The 21,563-nt window shown below is 53.0% G+C and overlaps 1 protein-coding gene across 1 annotated transcript; it reads right to left on the bottom strand.

Annotated features, from left to right (window-relative positions):
* Positions 1-12,859: 12,859 nt before the first annotated feature.
* PPP1R1B (protein phosphatase 1 regulatory inhibitor subunit 1B) lies at positions 12,860-21,383 on the bottom strand. The gene is made up of 7 exons (XM_007942030.2): positions 21,303-21,383; positions 19,592-19,652; positions 19,238-19,260; positions 18,789-18,864; positions 15,520-15,726; positions 13,018-13,137; positions 12,860-12,909 (listed from the first exon to the last, which is right to left on the bottom strand). The coding sequence occupies exons 1-7, from the start codon at positions 21,381-21,383 to the stop codon at positions 12,860-12,862; spliced, it is 618 nt and encodes a 205-aa protein (XP_007940221.1).
* Between the last annotated feature and the right edge of the window lie 180 nt (positions 21,384-21,563).

The raw sequence follows: 21,563 nt of genomic DNA, 5'->3' as shown, positions 1-21,563 counted from the left end.
TCATGACGCAGAATGACTGCAGCTTGATCTTATTGTTCTCTCTCTATCTCTTTCTCTCTAGACTGTAAGCTCCACGGGGTCAGGGGTTTGATGGGACTTGGCACTGCTGTCTCCCTAGTGCCTAGCACAAGGCCTGGCACATAGGAAGTGCTTAATAATGACTGTTGAAGCAGTGAATATCCAAAGGGTCTTCCTGGCCCCCAGTTCCATGTCACAAAGCAGAAAGCTACAGGACAAACCCTAAAGAGGATAAGAATCAGCCACCACCCAAAGCTGGCCCAGTGCTTCACTGCCCACAAGATACTATGTCCCTGGTCATGTTTCTTGGCCACACATGGAAGGTTCCTCCTACTTTACAGATAAGGTAACTATGACTCAGAGAGGTGAATGGGCAAATCCCTCCTATGCAAACACAGAGTGAAATTCCCATGAACACACACGGAGCCTTGGAGCACTCCTTCCCGGATACGTAGCCTCCAGCCTGAGGTGTCTGCTCTACCCATTTGCATAGCAAGAGGGCCTAAAAGGCCCCGTCCCCTGCTCTCCTGGCCTGGTCAGGAGAAAGACTGGGCAAAGGAAGGAAGGTGGGGGGGAGGGGCGGGAAGCAAAGGAAAGATCAGCTGGGAGCCAGGGAGGAGATGCTAGGGGTACATCAGGGCCTGGGGTTCAGGGTGTAGGTTCCCCAAGGCTTCTCATACCCCAGCACCAGGGGCAGGCTTGGGGCTAACAAAGGGAAGTCCTAGATGTCTGTTGCTGATCCTGGCAAGATCTACCCTCTCTCCTCTCCTCAGTCCTCCCTGATTCCCTGTCCCCTCTGTGTCTTTGCTATATTCCCATCCTCCTTGGGCCTCTTGCCCTCCCAGGTCCAACACAAGCCCCCGGCCTATAGCCAGCAGATTCTGAGAAAGCCAGCTCGTCTGTCCCTCTGCCCCTGCAAACCCCAGTAATAGGAGCAGACTGTTCTCAGCAGAGGCTGGGGCAGGGCGAGGCAGAGGCAGCAGCCTACCCCCAACACCACACACCCAGCGCCCCCACGACATGCTCATCTGGAAGGTATTGAGGGGAAGCTAGGCCCAGCTCTGGAAGGAGGCAGTCAGAAGAGGGCATGTGACAGGGCCCCAGCAGCAGGAACCCCCACCATCCATCAGCCAGACCTGGTGCCAGACGTAGGCTTGGTGCATCCCTCACTGTGACAGGACCGCAGCTCGGGGGTACATGACATTTCCTGTCTCTAAAGGCCCTCCTGTCTCCTGCTAGACCTGTCTCCCCTCCTCTGTGTCTCCACCTCTCTTCCCCTCTTTCCCATCTGTCTTTTCTTTCTCATCTCTTTTCCTTACCTCCTGTGTCTGTCTTTACATCTTCCCCCTCTCCGGGTCTCTGTTCCCCTCGTCTCTCCCATTTGAGCCTTTCTCTCCACTCCATCCTCCATCTGTCTCTTCCCTCCTTGCTCCTCTCCCCCATGTTCTCTTTTCCCTTCCCGATCCCTCTCTCCTGCCATTTCTCACTGTTGGGTGGCGAGGCTTCCCTACATTCCCTTTGCTCCTATTCTTCTCCCTCCCTCCCTGGGGACAGGACTTGGGTGGCAGCAGCTTGGGTGTGAGATACACTTGGGAGCGGCAATAGCACTGACACTCGCACACACAGACATCGCCTGTGAAGCGAGAGACACAGATGGGGCCTGCAGGCAGAGGTGTTGGGGGATCACTGAAGACACAAGGTTAAGGGGGAGCCAAGCAGGGGTGGAGACAGCTGGCCAAGAGTCAGAGAAAGAAAGGGGATTCTATACCCCCCAGTGAAGGGTTCTCAGAGTCCAACCAAGTGACAGCTTGTGGAGTCGACAAGAGCACTGGTCAGGAGTCGAGAGCATGGTGTCCCAGTCTTGGGAGAGCCACTAATTAATTCCAAGTAACTTTGGACAAGTCACTTCTCACCAAGTCTCCATTTCTTTATCTGGGAAAAACTCAGTGGTTTGAAAACCTTTTTTTTTTTTTTTAAGCAGAGGAAACCTTCAAAAACGTAAAACCTTACTCAGACCTAAATATATAAAACAATATAGTATCAAACAACAGCTCAGCTTAAGCAGTAAAGACTGCTTGTCTTAAACATCATGTTCTTTAAACACATATCTTTATGGGATCAAGTTAACAGCAGCAACTTCAAAGATTAGATAGGAGCCCTAGGGGGCAGTGAGTTTATGTGAATGAGGGAGAACAACCCGAAAAGGAGGGTGAGAATGGTCACACAGCTCGAAGAATGGAATCAACCTTACTAAATTGTACATGTAAAAACTGTTGAATTGGTGTGTTTTGTATATTCTCAACAGCTGGGAGCGCTGGTAGCGTGGTGCCTAAGGCACTTGACTGCTAACCAGAAGGTTGGTGGTTCAAACCCACCAGCCACTCCTTGGAAGGAAGGTTGGGCAATCTACTTCCGTAGCGATACCTCCTTGGGAACCCAAGGAGGGGTCGCTATGAGTCAGGTCCGACTTGATGGCACATTACAATGACAACAATTCTGAACAACAGCAAAAAGAAATGACTAAAACAACCATATGATGATTGGAGTGGAGAGTGTGGGATGGAGGAACATCAACTGTCATAGCAGGAGAGGAGCGGGAGAGGAGGGGGTCTTTCTGAGGGTGAAGGAGGCTGCACAGAGCCCCACTGGTCACGCTTGCTTCAAAGGTGAGCCTTTCCAGGATCACTCTGGAGGCAGCTCCATGGATGCAGTTTGAAAACCATTCAGAGGACTCTGAGTAAAACCAGCTGAGTCTGGTTCTACGGCCAGCTCCAGCTCCTGTCCCTGGAGGGGGTGCCAGGCAGGGCAGAGGTCCATAGCTGCCAGCAGAACAACTATGGTGGCCGCCACCCACCGTGGGCCCTCGTAATGGGGGGCAGGAGTGTGGTGGGAGGCTGGAGACGGCCAGGCTGCCACTCAGCCCTAGGAGATGCCCTCCACCCCACCGCCAAGCCTGCCGCCTGCTGTCACCAGCCCCCTCCCAAGCGCCTTCTGAGGTGTTGGGGGGAGAAAAGCGCATGTGGCGTGAAGAAGTCTGCCCGGGATGGTTGCACACTTGATACTCAATGTGTGTTTGCAGAAGCTGAGTTGCTAAGGTTTTAAGAAAGTGAGAGGGCAAGAGGAAGGGAGAAATTGGGGGTTTTACCATCCTAGGTTGGAGGGGACAGATGAGCAGGGTGCACAAATCAGGTCTCTGAGCATAGTAAGTCCTCCCCTAAAGCAAAAGAGGGGTGGCCATAGCCCTCACCCCCTCCCCAGGCCTTCTCCTACTCACCCCTAGCAAACACCAAATGCCAGCCCCCCTTGCAATAGGGGCTTTTGGGTAGGGTCTCAGATTGGGGCAAACAGAAGGAGGTAGCTGATATCATGAGGTCAGGACATCTTGGTCCCTTCTAACTCTACCACCCCATCCCAGGCCCAACCACCATCATCTCTTACCTAGACAGCTGTGGTTTTCCCTGCTGCCTCCAAAAACCACTTCTACCCACAAGTAGGCAAGGGGAACCCATTTCCCAGGCATTATCAGGCATGGCAGCTGCTCCCCTCCTCTTCCCTGAGCTCTGACTTGCAGGGAGAGACTCAAGGAAGAGTTAGATTCCTTTGACAGCAATGGTCCTGGAGAAGGACCTCAGACCACACTCCTCTCTTGCCATAGCAGTAGATGCCCACCCTGACCCCCGACCCCCATATTCTCCACTTCAGTCATACACACTAATATTTAATTAACTATTAATTAAGGAGCTCTGGTGGTGTAATGCCTAAGGCATCTGACTGCTAACCAGAAGGTTGGTGGTTCAAACACACCAGCCACTCCGTGGAAGGAAGATGGGGCAATCTACTTCTGTAGAGATTTACTGTTTTTGGTTTCTCAGTTACACAGACCGCAGGCTACTCCCAGGACACAACACAGCCACCTTCCTTTTGTGCCTCTGCTTTCAATTTCCTCATTCTAGAACAATCTTATTCTGGAGGACTCCGACTCTTTCTTCGGAGACCAGTTCAAAAGTCAGCTCCTGGAAAAAGGCTTCCCCTTCACCTCTAGGACTCCTCGACCAGATCTCGGGACTCCGAGTCAGCACTTCCCTTAACACACAGTTAGATCTGAGCCTAGAAGACTCAAGCCCCAAGGCCAAGGCCACAGTGCTTGGCCCTTGCTGCATATCCAGTAAGTCAGTGAACGTCTGGTAAGTTAGTTGGTCCATGAATCTGTAATGCCCACCCTGGGACAGGGCAAAGCATGTGGGTTTTGGGAACAGATATCAAATCTCAAGTCAAGAGCCCAAGGCCATTCTTACAGGGTTGTGTGCCCTTGACCAGATCAATGAATCTAAGCCTCAGTCATCTTATCTATAAAATTGTTGTTGTTATTTGCCGTCGAGTCTGCCCCGACTCATAGCGACCCCTCCTTGGGTTTCCGAGGCAGCATCACTACGGAAGTAGGATTGCCCAACCTTCCTTCCGAGGAGTGGCTGGTGGGTAAAATAGGGATAGTATATTGCCCACCTCACAGAGCTGTTCTCTGGTAGCATAGTGGCTAAGGCACTTGACTGCTAACCAGAAGGCTGGCGGTTCAAACCCACCAGCCACTCCTCGGAAGGAAGATGGGGCAATCTACTTCTGTAGTGATACTGCCTCGGAAACCCAAGGAGGGGTTGCTATGAGTCGGGTCCGACTCGATGGCACACAACAACAACGTTTATTTAACTATTAAGGAGCTCTGGTGGTGCAGTGGTTAAGGCATTTGGCTGCTAACCAGAGGTCAGTGGTTCAAACCACAGACGCTCTGTGGAAGAATGATGTGGCAGTCTGTTTCCATAAAGATTTGGAGCTTTGGAAACCCTATGGGGGTCACTATGAGTCTGAATCGACTCGATGACAGTGAGTTTGGTTTGGTTTATTACTGCTATTATTCTCCCTGGGTATAGGGCTGTAGGCAGGGTCCTGGGCTAGACCAGGCATGTCCAGCATGTCACTTTGCCCAAACTGAGGGTCCCATAAGTACTGCTGGATGGGGGGATGGGCACCCGCCTCAGGGAGCTGATCCAGGATGACACATCTTAGGTCTTCCTGTAAATCAGGGCTCAGTGGTCACTCCATCAGCCTTGCACAGTGGCTAACTGGTCACTACCACACCTCAACCACCACAGAAGTTTGGTAAGTTCCCTGCAGAAGTGGGAATTTAAAGAGGGGTGCAAGGCAGCAACGACAAGATCTCAAAGTCAAAGCCCTGCTCCTTTCTCCTTTCCTTCTGGGGAAGTAGAAGAGGAAGTGCCAAGGCAAAACAGAAAGGAAATTCATCACCCTACCCACCCCCTCCCGAGCAGCAGAGCTTACTGGAAAACCCTAACAACTGACATCTACTCAGCCCTACTTCCCTCCTCCCCCATGCCACACCCCAGCTCTGTGAGCCCAAGACCCCCAGCCCCTGGCATTTTTCTCTTGGATTCCCAGAGCTTCGTGTACATTGCTCTAGTAAGTCCAGCTCCACCCTCATCCCTGCTGGGTAAACTTGGGGCTGATGAGGTCAAGTTCCCAAGTTCAGTCTGAAAAGTGCCAGTCAACTTCCTGGAGAGATTTCCATCTCATCAGCCCACTCAAGAGAAGCCCCCATCCAAGGGTACGGCTAATCCACACAGACTCCTCCCAGCACCAGCCCTGACTGGACAAAAAAGCCAGGACCAGGCAGGTAAAGTTCAGAAGGACACATGCCTGGTCAAACGGGATGCCTTCATCATCCCTCATCCCACTGATGTGGCAGCTGCTCCCTTCTACCCTAGGTCCCACACCATTTCTAACTCCTGCCTGTGCAGTCTCTGGGAGGCAGTTGTGAACATGGAGTCAGGAAACAGTATTTTAAAACCCTGCTAAGTGACTTGGCATAACATACTACACAAAAACATTGTTCCACATCCTGCTTTGGTGAGTAACAACTGGGATCTTACAAGCTAGCAAGCAGCTACCTAGATGCAACGATGGGTCTCTCCTCATCCAGAGCAAAGAAGAATGAAGAAAACAAAAGATGCATGGAAACAATTAGTCCAAGGGACCAGCATACCATGTGATCCTCAGCCTATAAGACTATGAGACCAGAAGAACAAGATGGAGCCCGGCTACCACTGTCAACCACTCAGAGGGGGATCTATGTAGGAGATCCTAGATAGACTAGAACAATGTGGAACAAAAGTCAGTATCATTGAAAAAAAGGGACCAGGTTTGCTGGTCTGATAGAGCCTGGTAGAACCCCTGAGACTATGGCCCCTAGCTGCCTGGAATTGAACCCACTCCTGGGGCTTCCAGCCAAACAAAAGACAGGCATATGAGCTGAACATTTACATTAGGTAGATACACTCCTTGGAGAACTCAATCATGGGAGAGTAGAAGGGCAGTGTATGCACTGAGAGACAGCTGGTGGGGGAGTGCATGGGAGGGAAGGACACAGGGAAGAGGTAACTATGGGGAGGAAGTGGGGAAAGAGCTATTGCACTGTGGGAAATTGTAATCAATGTCATGAGACATTGCAATCAAGTGGGTGTGAACTGCTGCATGAATTTGCTCTGTAAACTTTCACCCAAATCACAATAAAAATTAAAAAAAAAAACCCAAACTTAAAGCCCTGCTGAGTGACTCTGACCTTACCTCCATGAGTCTCAGCTTCCTATCTATACAATAAAGCCAACAATCTCTACCACTCAAAGGAGCATGTCTGTGCTACCCAATGCCCAGGATTTCTGGTCTCACCTGCACCTGCACTCCCTCCCCAAACAAGTCCAGGTATGTGAGAGCTCAAGATAATGCAAAGCACATGTCCTGAGTGTCTACAGTGTGTTAGACACTGTGCTGGTCCCTAGGGACACAGGACCCGGTTCTGGTCCATCAGCACTTCTGAGCTGGGAAATAAATACTACATGGTGCCCGGCTGTGATCAGTGCTTTCCGGCAGGAATGAACAAAGGACTGTGGGCTCCCACAGAAAGGAGCATCTGACCCAGGCTGGAGCGGGTGAGGTCAGGGCAGTCACAGGGAGGAGGAGCCATTGGAGCCAAGCCTTGAAGAATGAGCATCTACCAGCTGAAGGAAAGGAGGACTGGCATTCCCAGCAGGCAAACCAGCATGTACAAAGGCCCAGCCCAAAGGCATTCACACTGACCTTTTCCTCAGGTCCTAGACCTCCCAGCGCATGGTCCTCCTAATCCAGGGGACACTTCCTTATGGCCAGGAGAGGAATCACCAGGCCAGCAGAGGAGGCTGCCCCATCTCCCCCCACCCCCCAGCACCAGAGCTTTGTTCTCTGAAGCCCACTTGGCTTCTCTCTCCCTCTGGTAAACTCATCTTGCTGTAAGGCCTCTCACTAATTGTCAGCCCCACTGAGAAGTTGCTCCTGGCCTTTTCTCTCTTGGGTTCCCAGAGCTCCACATCCATTTCTCTAGAATTGAAGAGTTGCCATATAACATTTAGAATCCCTGGATGGTACAAACAGTTAATAATATGGCTGGCAGTTAAGAGTCCACCCAGAGGTGTCTCAGAAGAAAGGGCTGGTGATCTACTTCCAAAAAAATCAGCCACTCTTGGGACCATAGTCGCAGGGGACATCAAGCTCAATTGGCTATACAAAACATACTATACAAAACATTGTTCCACCTCCTACTTTTGTGAGTAGCGACTGGGATCTTAAAAGCTAGCAAGCTGTCATCTAGATGCAACAACGGGTCTCTCCTCATCAAGAAGAAAGAAGAAAACCAAATGAATGGAAGCAATCAGTCCTAGAGACTGGTACACCATCCGATCTGCAACCTATACAACTATGAGACCAGAAGAACTAGATGGTTCCCGGTTACCACTGTCATCTACTTGGAAGGGATGTAGGAGATCCTGCATAGAGAGGGAGAACAATGTGGAACAAAACTCAAAATCATTTGGAAGCAAAAAAAAAAAAAAGATTTGCTGGTCCAACAGAGCCTGGTGGAACCACTGAGACTATGGCCCCTAGCTGCCCTTCAGGTCTGGAATTGAACCCACACCTGTGGTTTCCAGCCAAACAAAGTACAGGCATGTGAGCTAAACATTTACCTCAAGTAGACACACGCCCTGGAGAGAACAATCATGGGAGAAGGAAGGGCTGCTTATGCACAGGGAGATAGCTCAGGGCGAAGAAGAGTATGGAGGGATGGACACTGGGAAGAGGTAACTATGGGGAGGAAGTGGGAGGGGAGCTGTTGCATTGTAAATTTTGGTCAATGACATGAGACAAAGTATATGTGAACTGCTGTATGAAAAGTGAATTTACTCTGTAAATCTTCACCCAAATCAAAATAAAATTAAAAAAAAAAAAATCAGCCACTAAAATTCTGATGGAGCACACTTCTACTCGGACACTCATGGGGTCACCATGAGTTGCAGTCAACTCAATAGCAACTGGGAACTGGATTGGTGGTTGTTTTTTGTTTTTTTCCTTCATGTAACATTTATTCATTTTCAGATTCATCTTCCTGAGTAGACTGATGTCAGGTCTGGGTCTTTTTCATCCTCGAATTCTCACTCAATAAATTCAAATCTTGCCCCCAAGAACCCCTACCCCAACACTTACTGGCAAAGAGCCAGGCATTAGAGCTCTGGGGTACAATGAGAAGCCAGCCACACCAGGAGTCCTCAAGCCACTTATGAAATTAAAAATAATAACTGGTGTGCTACGCTGTTCTTATATAAACAGTAATAAAGCAAAAAAAAAAAAAAAAACACACTGCCATCGAGTCAATTCTGACTCAGAGCAACCTTTTAGGACAGATTAGAACTGCCCCACAGGGTTTCTAAGACTAGAAGCAGACTGCCTGCCTCATCTTTCTACTACAAAGCAGCCAGTAGGTTCAAACTGCTGATCTTGTTAGCAACCAAATGTTTTAACCACTGTGCCACCAGAGCTCCTTATAAACAATAATATCTAACACTGACAGATTGAGTACTCATGTGCCTGGCATTGTTTGAAGCCCTACACATATATTACTTCATTTAATCCTCACAAAAACTCTGTGAAGCAGGTACATTAATATCTTCATAGATAAATAAGGAAACTGAAGCACTGCCTTCATAGAGGTCACAAAACAGTATCAGAAGCCAGGCAGGTTGATTGAGGTTTTCCCAACCACCATGTTCTTAGAAAGGAACGCTGGTGGCATAGCGTGTAAGGCATTTGACTGCTAACCAGAGGTTGGCAGTTCAAACCCACCAGCTCCTCCGTGGAAGGAAAATGGTGCAATCAACTTTGGCAAAAATTTACCACCTCAGAAACCCAATGGGAGTTACCATGAGTCAGAATTGACTCGACAACAGTGAGTATGTTCTTAGAGAAGCTCTGTTGCTGCAACAGTGAAGTGCTCAGCTGATAACCAAAATACTGGTGGTTCAAATCCACTTACTGACTCTGTGGGAGAAAGACGTGGGGAACTGCTCCCATAAAAATGACAGCCTAGGAAACCGTATAGGGGTTTCACATGGGGTTGCTATGACTTGAAACTGATTCAATGGCACCTACAACAACACGTTCTTATGGGTAGGGTTTTGAGAGGACACAGAGGGGAAATATTTAGCCTTGAGGTGGGGTGAGCCAGAGGGGTGCTACTTGAACAGAGGACTGAAGGAAAGCTGGAGGTAGCCTAGCAGATAAAGTAGGTAGTCCTAGCCTGGCAGAGGGGCTGGGTGTGCAAAGTACGGAGCCATGAAACAGCAAGATGTGGGCAAGACAGATCCTGCAGCATCGTACCATTGGACCTTAGGGTGTATATAGGAGATTAGTAGGGAAGGAGTCCGATCACAGAGCTTGTAAATTGTGCTAGGCACTTAGCCTGCTTTCTCACACAGGCAATGGGAAGCCATTAAAGGTTTTTAAGCAGGAAAGTGACACTATTAGATTTATGTTTGAAAAGGACACAAGAGTTGCAGTTTGGAGACCAGGTTGGAGACAACCATGACTAGTTGCCAGAAGCTACTGTAGTGATCCTGGTGAGAGACGTAATGGACAAAGACGGTAACAGAAGAGCTGAAGGGGCAGGATTAGGACTGAAGATGTTCAGGAAGTCAGCTGGACTATGTCACCCTTTAGATGTGGGAGCTGAAGGAAAAGAGGGAATGTAAGATAATTCTCAGGTTTCTGGCTGGGATGCAATCACAGAGGAAGAATGAATCTGCAGGGGAAAAGAACAGCTCAGGTTTTAGACAGTAAGTCTGAGGTGTCCTACAAACGAATGTAAGCTTAGCTGTCCAGCAGGCAGCTGGACCACCAAGCCTGGGGCTCCATGGAGGGGCTACACTGAAGACGTAGTTCAGAGCGTTTTGAGTATTTAGAAGATGTAAAACTGGAGCCAGGGAATAATGAGACCATCCAGATTCAGTGTACAGAATGAGGGGTTGGGCAAAAGACAAAAATTTGAAGGTACCATCAGAGCAGATGGATGAAAGCCAGGAGATGTTGATTCGGGGGAAGGGGCGCGTATCAATTAGGAATGGAGATCACTGGTGTTAAGGAGCCCTGGTGGTGCAGTGGTTAAAGCCTGCGGTTGCTAACCAAAAAGGTCGGTGGTTTGAACTCAAACACCACTCTGCGAGAGAAAGATGCGGCTGGCAATCTACTTCCATAAAGATTTACATACAGCCTTGGAAACTCTTAAAAGGCAGTTCTAGTCTGTCCCATACAGGGTCGCTATGAGCCAGAATCGACTTGATGGCACACAACAATAAAAAGTGATTCATGCTCTTTTCCAAAGGAAGCTGGGGGAGACTTTGGACGACAGTGAAATGCACAGCTAGTGGGATACTTTACTTTCCTTCTCATTCTCAAGTCCTGCTCCCACCCCATACTCAATACCTAGATACCTTCCCCCTCGCTTCTGCCATCACAGTTAAGTGAGAGGCTTTGGGAAGAGATCACAGGTGGGCGGGGCCGCGGAGGGTCAGCGCCAGAGCCCCCCAACTCAGTGCGGGGCGGAGCTAGGCCCAGCAGAGAAAGGGGGCGGAACCTGGGAATCGGGGCGTGTGGAAAGGGTCGGACAGAGCCAAGAACGGACACAGGGCAGGGAGGCAGGATCTGCAGGCAAGGTATAGCCCTCGTGCCATCACCCCGGCTCCCGTGGCCGCCCCAGGACCCACCTGCTCCATGTCAGCAACAGCCCTGGTTCTTCTGCCCCAGCCGCAATCCAGCTCCGCGGCCCCGGCAGCGCCTATGAGCGGAAGGGAACCTCCCAGCGCCGCCACTTCCGCCGCTGAGTCCGCTCCCAAGAGCGAACCGGGGTGTGCGTAGGCCTTAAGCCCCGCCCCTTTGGTTCAGACTCCGCCCTCAAGCCCTCCGACCTGCAAAAACTAGCTGGAAGTGGGGCTACCGCTGAAGTTAAGACTGTTAGAGGATCACGCTAAGGGTCCCTGAATGGTACAGGCGATCTGCGCTCGGCTGGGAACCAAAAAGCGACACTGCGGAAGACCTAGGCCTGCCGATTGGCTTCCATAAAGATTACAGGCAACCCTACTCGGTATGAACGAGGTCTCTCCAGATGAACACCTCAACAAACTATAACAACAGAGCGAGGGACGTGCGTTCACCCTTTTAGGAGCCCTGGTGGCACTGGGCTACTAACGGAAAGATTGGCGGTCAGAATCGACTGGAACGCAGTGGGTCTGGTTTTTGGTTTTGGCTCTAAGGATGGAAAGAATTGGAAAGAACCCCGAAGGGTGATCGTTATTGGCCCAGACAGTCCTGGCACTGTGGAAAAAGGGGGAACTTCCTGAGAGAAGGCCATGTGGGGATGAGACAGGAGCACAGATCCCTGGAGGAATATGCAATAACTCTTGAAGGGCTTTGTCTTTCCCCCTCTGTCTCTGTCAGCTATTCCTAGCAGGATCTAGGATTTCCGTGGCACTTCCCAAGAATGCCCCAATGTGTTGTCTGCAGGAAAAACTCCTAGACTAGACCTCCAGACACTAGGGTCACAGCCCTGACCCAATGGATGACCACCAATCAGGTCCCGAACATTAGTAACCCTCTTCCTATCTCCCCTGCCCTGCCCCTTTCCCCTGAAAGAGGAGTCTCAGCACAGTTATTTACAAAGATTTATTACAGCAAGGGAGAGGTTCAGACCTGGAGTCAGGGAGAAGGAGAGGGGGCAGAGCAGCTGGAGGACAAGGAGAACCTGGCTATCCCCACCATGTGCCCCAACAAGGATGCATACAAGGCGGCATTCCTGGCATCAAAGCACATACAAAATGCAACAAAGCAGCCTCTGCCAGTCCATCTTCCAGGCACCCAGGCTGGGGAGCAGGGGTGGTAAAAGGAAGATTTCCAAAATGTCGAGGCTGTGGAGAAGGATGCCTGAGTCCTGGGCCCTGGTAGAAGCCAGTGAGGGGCGGTGACTTGGAATCCCCCATATGAGAGGAGATGGAGAAGAATCTAAGGGCACCTACAGGTTCTCAGTACCCTCTTTCCCCAGATCTTAGGGTCCTGCCCTGTGGTCTCCTGTGCCCAGGGGAGGGGGCCTGGGGAGTAGAATTGCAAAGGGTAAACCCTTGTCCCCAGGTTCCTGGATTTTCCAATGCAGGCTCTCTTACATCCCACCTCCCATTGGGTGAATGGGGGAACGACTGGCAGGGGTAGGCATCAAGTAGCAAGTGCCCAGAAATCTGGGCATCAGCCAAAGGTAGGCGAACAAGCAAACACAGACCAGCCTTAGTCTCCTAAAAGTCAGAAGCCGCAGCCCTAGCGGGTGAGGGGAAGGGCACAAAATAGGGTAAGGACAGAATGGGCTTATGGAGAACAGCGATGTCCCCTCCACTTGCTCCCTCCTGGGAGATGCAAGGCTTGGTGCCTAGGTGCCAGGCTCAGGGGGTGCAGGATGTTGTGACTCCTTCCCCAGCCCTGCAAGGCAAGCATCAAGGGACTCAGGAGCCGGCCCCACCTCTCAAGATCCTATCCCACACTCCCCCATCCCACACTCCCCCGTCCCACACTCTGGGCCTCACCCACCACTTTGTGCAGGGTCTTGCACTTGATCCTCAGAGCTTCCCTCTCTCTGGGGTTCATCCAGAGGGGGTGGGCGCTCCCAGGGCCCCTCCAGACCCTGACCACAGGTTGCTTTCTGTCCAGCTGGGGACGGAAGAAAGGGGATAAAAATACAGGCTCTGAATACCCATCCAGCTATCCTGGAGTGTGTGGCATGTCTCTGCTGGTCGAGGCTGAGTTTCTAAGGGACCATGGTAGAGTGAAGAGAGCACTAGACTAAGACAGCTCTTCCAATGACTAGCTGCATGACTTAGATGAGTCATTTTTACCCTCTGAAGGGGAGAGAAAGGGGGAAATTGTGTACATGACCTTAAATGAGATAATACAGTGCCCGGCCCAGTGCTGGCACCAAAGAGCCACTCAGTCCACAAGTGGTGGTGGTTGGTATTGCTCCTTGGTAGTCTTGTCACTTGACTCATTTTTCCTGAGGGAACAGTCTCCTCTCACCTCCTTCCTACCTGTTCTGGGGTTTCAGTGGGAGTTGACTCAGCTCTTCCAGCTCTCCCCCATTGCTGGCAGCAAAATCTGGGAGTTTTTCCTCCCCTGGCTAATGCCCCCACCACTAGAGATGGAAACAGGAAGGAGGCCCAAGCCATTTTGTCTGGGTGCAGGGCCACTTCAAGCAGGAGGGGACCACTGCTTTTCATAATGGGACTAAAAAGTTGGACATGCACCAGAAGGGGTAGACAAGTCCCTAAACCAAAAAACCAAATTCACTGCTGTCAAGTCAGATCCGACTCATAGTGACCCCTCCTTGGGTTTCTGAGGGAGTATCACTATGGAAGTGATTGACCAACCTTCCTTCCGAGGAGTGGCTGGTGGATTTGAACCACCAGCCTTCTGGTTAGCAGTCTAGTGCCTTAGGCACTATGGTACCAGAGCTCCTAGATAAGTCCCTAGGTGGTACAGATGGTTCAGCTTGGCTGCTAACCAAAAGGCTAGAGGTTTGAGTCTGCCCAGAGATGCCTCGGAAAAAGACCCGGCGATGTACTTCTGAAAAATCAGCCATTGAAAACCCCGTGGAGCACACTTCTACTCTGACACACATTGGGGTCACCAGGAGTCAGAAATCAACCGTAACTGGTTGTTTTTTTTTTTTTTTTAAAGGAGAATAGAAGTGGCACAACCTTCCATGGCCAGGCATAGAAGAAACAATCATGGGAGGATGTGATCTTTCTGCCTACAAATTCTCTGGGCCTTGGGGTGCTCTGTGATAGGTTTTGGATCTGAGGCCTCTGACTCTGAGGCTGTCTGTGGGTCTTAGGCCCCTCCCTGACTCCTTTCTTCCCAGGCCACTGGGGTTGAAGGTGCTAAGGACCAGGCTGGTTCTTGAATCCTTGTTTCTTCTTCTGCACACTAGAGGGCACCCTCCCACCCAGCCTAGGGAGCAAGAAGAAGATGTAGCCACTGGGTCCTGGAGAAGGAGCTGTACCAGCCAGCCCTCTGCTTCCCAGCAGAGATCAAACCCTAGGTTGGGAAATGCAGGCGAATGGGGCGTTGGACTCTCTCGATCCTCTATCCGTGCATCTCCTAGTGCCCCCTTACCCCTATGGACGGGAAGTCCTTTCTTGGGTCTAGCCTCAAACTCCAAGTGCCTTAATTCTTGGGGAAGAGAGGAATTAGGGAAAACCTGATTAGTAGTGTGCTATGGATTGAACTAGGAGCTCTGGTAGCATAGTGCCTAAGGCACTTGACTGCTAACCAGAAGGCTGGCGGTTCAAACCCACCAGCCACTCCTCGGAAGGAAGGTTGGGCAATCCTACTTCCGTAGTGATACTGCTTCGGAAACCCAAGGAGGGGTCGCTATGAGTCGGGGCCGACTTGATGGCAAATAACAACAACAACAACAACATGGATTGAACTGTGTTCCCCCCAAAAATATGTGTTATAAATGCTGACTTCTCTAATGGCAATAATCCCATTTGGAATAGGTTGTCTTTGTTATGTTAATGAGGCAGGATTAGTGTAGGGTGTATTTTGAGTCAATCTCTTTTGAGATATAAAAGAGATTAAAAAAGCAAGTGAGCAAGCAGAGATGGGAAAGAGACATGCCAAGCCACGTAAAGGTCTCCAAGGAGCAGAAGCTCAGTGGAGACAAGGACCTTCCTCCAGGAACAACAGAGAAGGAAAGGCTTCCCCTAGAGCTGTACCCTGAATTCAGACTTCTAGCCTCATAACCTGTGAGAAAATAAATTTCTATTTGTTAAAACCATCCACTTGTGGTATTTCTGTTATAGCAGCACTAGAGAACAGACACAGAGTGACTGAGCCGAGGATGGGAGTAAGCCAGGTCTCAGGTCAGGCTGCGTATGAGGCCTCCGATGGGTGAGCAGCTGGGGTCTCTGTGGTGTCACTGCAGATTACGTGTGAGAAACTGCAAACTGGAGGGGGTTTCTAGGATGCTCAAGGAAGACCCACACTTAGCCCACGGTGGTGGACCCGGGCACTGCAACTCCCTCAGCTTACCAGATTCCCTGCTGCGCTTCAGGACTTCAGCCTGGCTGTCCTCCTCTTCATCCTCCTCTTCGTCCTCCTCATCCTCATCCTCCTCATCCTCTCTGGGATAGCCCAGGGCCCGCAGCTCCCCCAACTCATCCTCCTCCTCCTCTGAGGCCTGGTTCTCGTTCAAGGTGCTGATGGACTGCAGGTGAGACTCTGCGATGCGCTGCACAGCTGGAACAGAGGGGCGCAGGAAGGCAAGGCTCAGCCGGGCCCAAGAGGCTGCCCACAGCTGGTGAGGGGCGGGGCCCAGCCTGTAGCCTTCTTTCCATGGGCCTCCTCTCAGGACGACAGGCCACCCTGCTGGAGACCAGGCCTTGGCAGAAGTAGGGGATGGACTCTTGCTCATGTTTGGCTCTTAAGCTGCCCCAAGATGCTGGCACCCTGGAAGCTGGCACTAGGCAGCTTCTCTACACCAGGCTGGGCAAGACTAGATGGGCACTGTGGCAACTTAACATTCCCTGGCTGGGACCTCCCAGCTTCACCAGGTACCCAGTGCTGGAGACAGAGCCTACCAGCTTCAGCCCAAGGCAACAGTTGAAGGGCTGTGGGCCAGAGCCTAGGGGACTCACCCCTTCCAGTTTCTGGAAGAGTGCCCAGGCTGCTTAGGGCTCACTGCTCTCCCCATCCTGCCTGCCATGTGCTCAGTCTCCAGCCTCTAGCACTGTCCAGTTACAAATGACATTCCAACTCTCCTGTCCAAGAGTCCAAAGGGCAGAACAATCCAGGACCAGAGAACATAACCATCTGCAGCCAGTGGAGCCCAGGCCTGGGGAGGTGGTGTGTTCAGACGCAGCCCCTACAATCTTGACCCACATCCCCAAGCTCCCAGCTCCCTCTGCGCTGACCTAGAAAGCAGCGCATACACACACACAACACCACCACCACCACCACCAAGGCCAGGAACAGAACTGTGTGGGCAGCTGAAGAGAAGTTTCTGAAAGATGGAAAGAAGCGGGGGACTAGAGAAAGGGGACCGGGACTAGGGAACCCTGGGGGGAATGGCAGGGATTGAGGGGACACTCTGGGCTGAGTCAGCAGGGAACCAGGAGCTGGTGGGGTCTTAGTGCATCTGGGACACTAACTTCATAGCCCACAGAGGAGAAGCTGACAAGCTGTGGAGCAGAGTTGCTTGCTTCCCCCCTGCCGGAAGGCCCACAGGGATAGATCCAGGCTGGAAACCTCCGGTGGAGCGAGCAGGGCATCATGCTCCTGCCAACTCAGGGACAGGCACAGAGGGTCCATTGTGTGTGCCACCACCCCACCCTGCCAGAGCTCCCAGCCCAGTGCCTCCTGCTGGCTCTGGGCAAATTACCCAGGCAATAAAAATGCAATAAATCACCCAGCCCTGGCCTTGAGGACTAAGCAAAGCTTCACCTTGAGCCAAGAGTGAGCGCTCCGACCTTGGAGAGCACCCCTTCAAAGGCGTTCAAGTTTGTCCACTTCCCCCAAGGGCCCCTGACTCCTTCCTACAAATCCCCAACCCTGCCAGGCAATTTCCTTGGCCCAGAACGGGTGGTAGCCTCAAGACAGTGCCCTCCCTGTACAGGGAAGGAGTAAAGAAAATGTCCCAAGCGGGAGGGCAAGGTCCTCTGAGGGGGCCACGAAGGGGAGGGAGAAGGATGGGGAGGAGGTGATGCAGGTGACAGCTCAGGAAGCCTTCCCTCCCCCTGTGGGGGGGGAGGAGAGTTCGTGAGCGGCAGTGACAACAATAAGTGGGTGCAGTGCCTCCCCCGCGCCTCTTGTCTGGCAGGGCTCTCTGGGGTCTACCCCTCACCTCTCCCAGACTCTGTTTCCTTCTGTCTCCATGTCTGGGCCCTGAACTCCTCATTCTTACCCCATCTCCTTTTGTAAGGTCAAAAGGTCCCAACATAGCCCCAAACTGCCCAGCCTCCTCCTGGTCCCTCTCCACTTTCCTGCAGCCCCCTACCTAGAGGCTACCAAAGCACAGCTCAAAGGGACAGTGGGGGCGTGGGTACATTTCTGGTCACTACTGGGTGAACAGGAAGCACTTTGGCCCTAACCTCTTCCTCAGATCCACAATCAGGGGCTTGGGACCACCTCCCACTCTCTACATCCACTCAGCCCCTCCCCAGCCCAGGATGGAGAGGACTAGGGTTTCTCACACTCTCCTCCTCCCTTAGGCCTGCTATTAGGGTCTTCCTCACATCCCGACAGATAGGGAAGTCCTCCCAGGTCCTGAACCACACTCTTGCCTGTTGCAGCTCTGTCCCTTCACTCTCCTATGGGAGGTCCTAGGGGGGAGGGTTTCTGCCTTCCTCTCTCCTCCTCCCAGCCCTTCTCCTCTGAGCTCCAACGCCTGGCAAACAGGCTGACAGGTGCACCTGTTGACCTTGGCCAATGCTGGGAACTCATTAAACCCACCCCCACCCCCGAGGGAGTTCTCAGCACACCCTTCCGGCCTCCCCCTTATCTGCCTCCTTCCCCTCCTTCTCTATCTCCCTCTGTGGGAGAAGGGGGCTGGCCCAGGGCAGGAAGAGCCTCAGGCAGGAGTTGAGGGTGGAGGTGGAAAGGCATCCTAGGGCTTAGAGACCCCCCACACATAACCCAATCAGCCTACCTTCTCCTCTAGGTGTGTCACCCACATCTCCCCTGCTAGAAACCAAGTCTCCAGAGAGGCCCTCAAAGCCCTTGTGATTTCATATCTTCTTCCCTTCGCACACCCTCCTCCTTCTTCCTCGAATGCCCTATCCTGGCTTGCTGTCCTGTCAAACTTCCAGTCATCCTTCAAATCCAGGCATAAACATTTTCTTCCCCATGAAAGTATTTTAGACCAGCCACTTCCTTCAACTCTGCAGCCAGATTTTAAGGCTCCCAGCCACCCTTTCCAGCCTCTAGGCTCCTTTTTCTCACTGCCAGATTAAGATAGAACTAGTCTCCAGTTAGGAGCTCTGGTAGCATAGTGCCTAAGGCACTTGACTGCTAACCAGAAGGCTGGCGGTTCAAACCCACCAGCCACTCCTCGGAAGGAAGGTTGGGCAATCCTACTTCCGTAGTGATACTGCCTCGGAAACCCAAGGAGGGATCCCTATGAGTAGGGGCTGACTCCACGGCACATAACAACAACAACAACAGTCTCCAATTAGGGGTAGGGGTGCACAGGGCAATCCCTGCCCCCACTGAGAAAACCTCAGCATTTCCCCTTCCTCCCCCTGTCAGCCCAGTTCCATAAGCTTCTCAAAGGGATGGCCAGCCTGAAGGGTCAGGGACAATACCTTTCAGCGAGGGGGGTGTGTAGGCACAGGGGTTGGCTCTCTTCGACTTGAGGTGGTGTCCCTCTCCTGAGGCTCTCTGCCAAGGAAAGTGCCAGGTTCAGTGAGATCACCAGAGGCCCCTCCCTTCACCATCCCTCTGTTCCATCCCCCTCCCCAGCACCCTGGGCAGCCTGGTGTGGCCTCTGCAGCTGGTCCAGGCGCTTGGCCCCTCTGATCCTGCTCCTGAGCTGAGGCAGCCCCACTACTTTGAGGGGGCTCTCATAAGGGATGGGTCTGACAGGGGACAGGTAAGGTCAGAGGAGAATCTGCCTGCCAGTGGTATCCTGGCACCAGGCACTCCTATATGGGTTGCCAAGCGATATGCTAATGTATGCAGGGGTAGCTGTGTTGATTGGAAGGCAATCCTGTCCACCTCACACCAAAGGGCCCAGGAGCTCCTGGAAACTCACCTGGTGGGGGGAGGCCTCTTCCTCTGAGGGAGGCCACCAGTGAACCGTGAACAAGGAGGGAGGAAATCCGAGGGAGGGGAAAAGGGGGAGAGAGAGAGAGAAGAATCAGAGTTACTTTCTAAAAAGGCTGTGTCTGGGGAAGGGAGCGGTGCCCTTTCCCTCCCTATGTTGGGAGGGACCCCGGCCAACAAAAGAATCCAGGAGAGGTGATCTCCCAGATCTTACCCACCCCCTGGTCTCCTGCTCAGCTAGGCCTGCTCCTGGGACTTTGGTAGGGCCCCCAGGAAGGCATCACGGTCATTATGGGGCCAGGACCGGGAAGACTCAAGGCTGGGGGCAGGGAAGGGGCCCCACCTGGTGAGGAGTGCTCTGAGAGCCGGAACAGCATGGCAGGGGTCGGTCTCCGGCGTCGGATCTAAGTAGATAGAGGAAGAGGGGCTGGTGAGGGACCGGCAGCATCTGCTGACCACCCCCACCCTCAGCCAGGCAGCAGGGAACAAACAGTGCTTTGAACCCTCCAGGGAACCTTAGAATCAAAGACTTGTCAGCACTGACGGGAACTCCATAGCTTGCCAAACCCCTTCATTTTACAGAAGTGGAAACCTAGGCTCAGAGATGTTCAGCAGCGTGCTCAAAGCCACACAGCACACCAAGGCAGAGAAAGGACGAGAAAACTGGTCGCCCATGCCCATCCGACTCCATAGCTACTCCACCACAGAGCATCTCTCAGTCCGTCTCTCCTACCGAGGCCCTCCCGTTCCCAATTTTTTAAAGACATTGGACCTCAAGAGCCCACGTGGGCTCTGGCTCCAGCTGCCAGGGATGGGCTCTCTGGGGAAAATGCCCCAGGGACCACAGTACCCACGTGGTCCTGCACACCTAAGGTCAGTTCAAGGGCTCCAAAGAAACCAGATCCAGCTGCAGAGGAAGGCTGAGCCAGGGCAGCGCCCGCTCCAGGCACCTCCAACCTCACACTAAGGCCAAAGATGGGCCTGAGCGCCAGGCTCACGGGAGGGGAATGAAGGTAGCATCTCTGAAGCTCGGGTTGAGCCCCTCTGACAGTCTCTCTCAGACTTTAAAACCTTCCCCCCAGGCCTCCTAAAAACAAAAATTTGCCTTCCTTGGTATCTGAACCAGGCTGAAAGGTTAGGGGGAGCCCTGAGCACTCCCAGCAGCTACCCCCACCCCCTAGCTTGGCAATCAGACCAACTGTCAGTTAATTAGGTCCCCTCTGAGCTCCAGGGAAATTCACAGAGAACCAGGTGAGCCAAGCTGAAACTGCCACCTCCCCCAGCGAGGCTCCCAACTTGCTCTCCAGAGAAAAAGCTGCTTAGGCCCAGGACCCATGCCACACACAAGATCCCCCATCTCTTCTCCCAAAATGTCTTGGCCCCACTCTGCTCTGTTGGGCGCTCGCAGCATCCCAGCAACAAGTGACCCGCCTCTGGGATCGTGGGAGGCGGGGCCCTCCTTCTCTCCAGACCCTTGGAGGGTTGCGGAGTGGGGCTGGAAGGACTTCCGAGGAGTCAGTCGTCTGTGGGAAGAGGTCTGGCTTCTGTGATAACTGGGGTTGGGGCTCTAGGGCCTGAAGGCAGAAGAGGGTCAAAGCATGATACTGGAGCCCCAGCCTAAGCACACAGGGTGGGACGGAGAGGGGCAGGTCTGCGGGGCAGCCGCGGAGCTCTGGATACTGCTGCTCTGTATATTGGGGTCAGTGTATGGTATTTCTACGTCTGACGGAGCGCTGGGGCTAGGACCCGGGCGTGGTCGCGGTGGCATCCTAGGGACCAAGGACACTGCGGGGGGTCTAGAGGACAGTCCCCCCTCCTGGGCCCGCTCCCCCCACCCCCATGCTCGCTGCCGGAATTCTCCGGGCGGGCTCAGCAGGACCGAGGTCCCGGGAAAAAGTTGCACTCGCCAGCCGCGAACTTCGTGCGCCGCCCGGCGCTCGGTCCTGGCAGCCAAAGGTCCGGGCTCTCCCTGGACCCCACTCCCAGGCCCGCCGCGGAGCGCAGAGGAGTCCGGGGTTGGAGGGCGCCGCTGCGGGTGTGGCGCGGCCCCTTACCATCTCCACCTGGCGGGGGTCGAGCTGGCTGGGGGGCGCGGGCACGGAGAACTGGATCTTCTTGCGGTCCTTGGGGTCCATGGCGGGCAGGATGGTCGGTGGGGCTGGGGGCGCGCGCCTCGGGGTCCCGGGAGGCGGTCGCGGCTCGGCTCCCCCGCGCTGCTCGGGGCGCGGCGCTGACAGCGGGCTGCGTGCGGCGAGGAGGAGGAGGGCTGTTCACGCTCGGATAAAAATACCGCGCTCCGCGAGGGGGGGCGCGGG

This window comes from Orycteropus afer, unplaced genomic scaffold (assembly GCF_000298275.1).
Source record: "Orycteropus afer afer isolate SDZICR_OR568_19922 unplaced genomic scaffold, OryAfe1.0 scaffold00085, whole genome shotgun sequence".
NCBI classification, from domain to species: Eukaryota; Metazoa; Chordata; class Mammalia; order Tubulidentata; family Orycteropodidae; genus Orycteropus; species Orycteropus afer.
Note: the sequence above shows the minus strand (reverse complement) of the source record. Positions and strands in the feature narration are given on the sequence as shown.

Excerpts from the sequence above, each read along its gene's own strand:
- PPP1R1B (XM_007942030.2), bottom strand. The coding sequence starts at position 21,383 with ATGGACCCCAAGGACCGCAAGAAGATCCAGTTCTCCGTGCCCGCGCCC. Across the intron at positions 18,865-19,237 it reads AAGAGGCCTCCCCCCACCAG|AGAGCCTCAGGAGAGGGACA; the intron begins GTGAGTTTCCAG and ends TTTCCTTGGCAG. Across the intron at positions 15,727-18,788 it reads CACACCCCCCTCGCTGAAAG|CTGTGCAGCGCATCGCAGAG; the intron begins GTATTGTCCCTG and ends CCTCTGTTCCAG.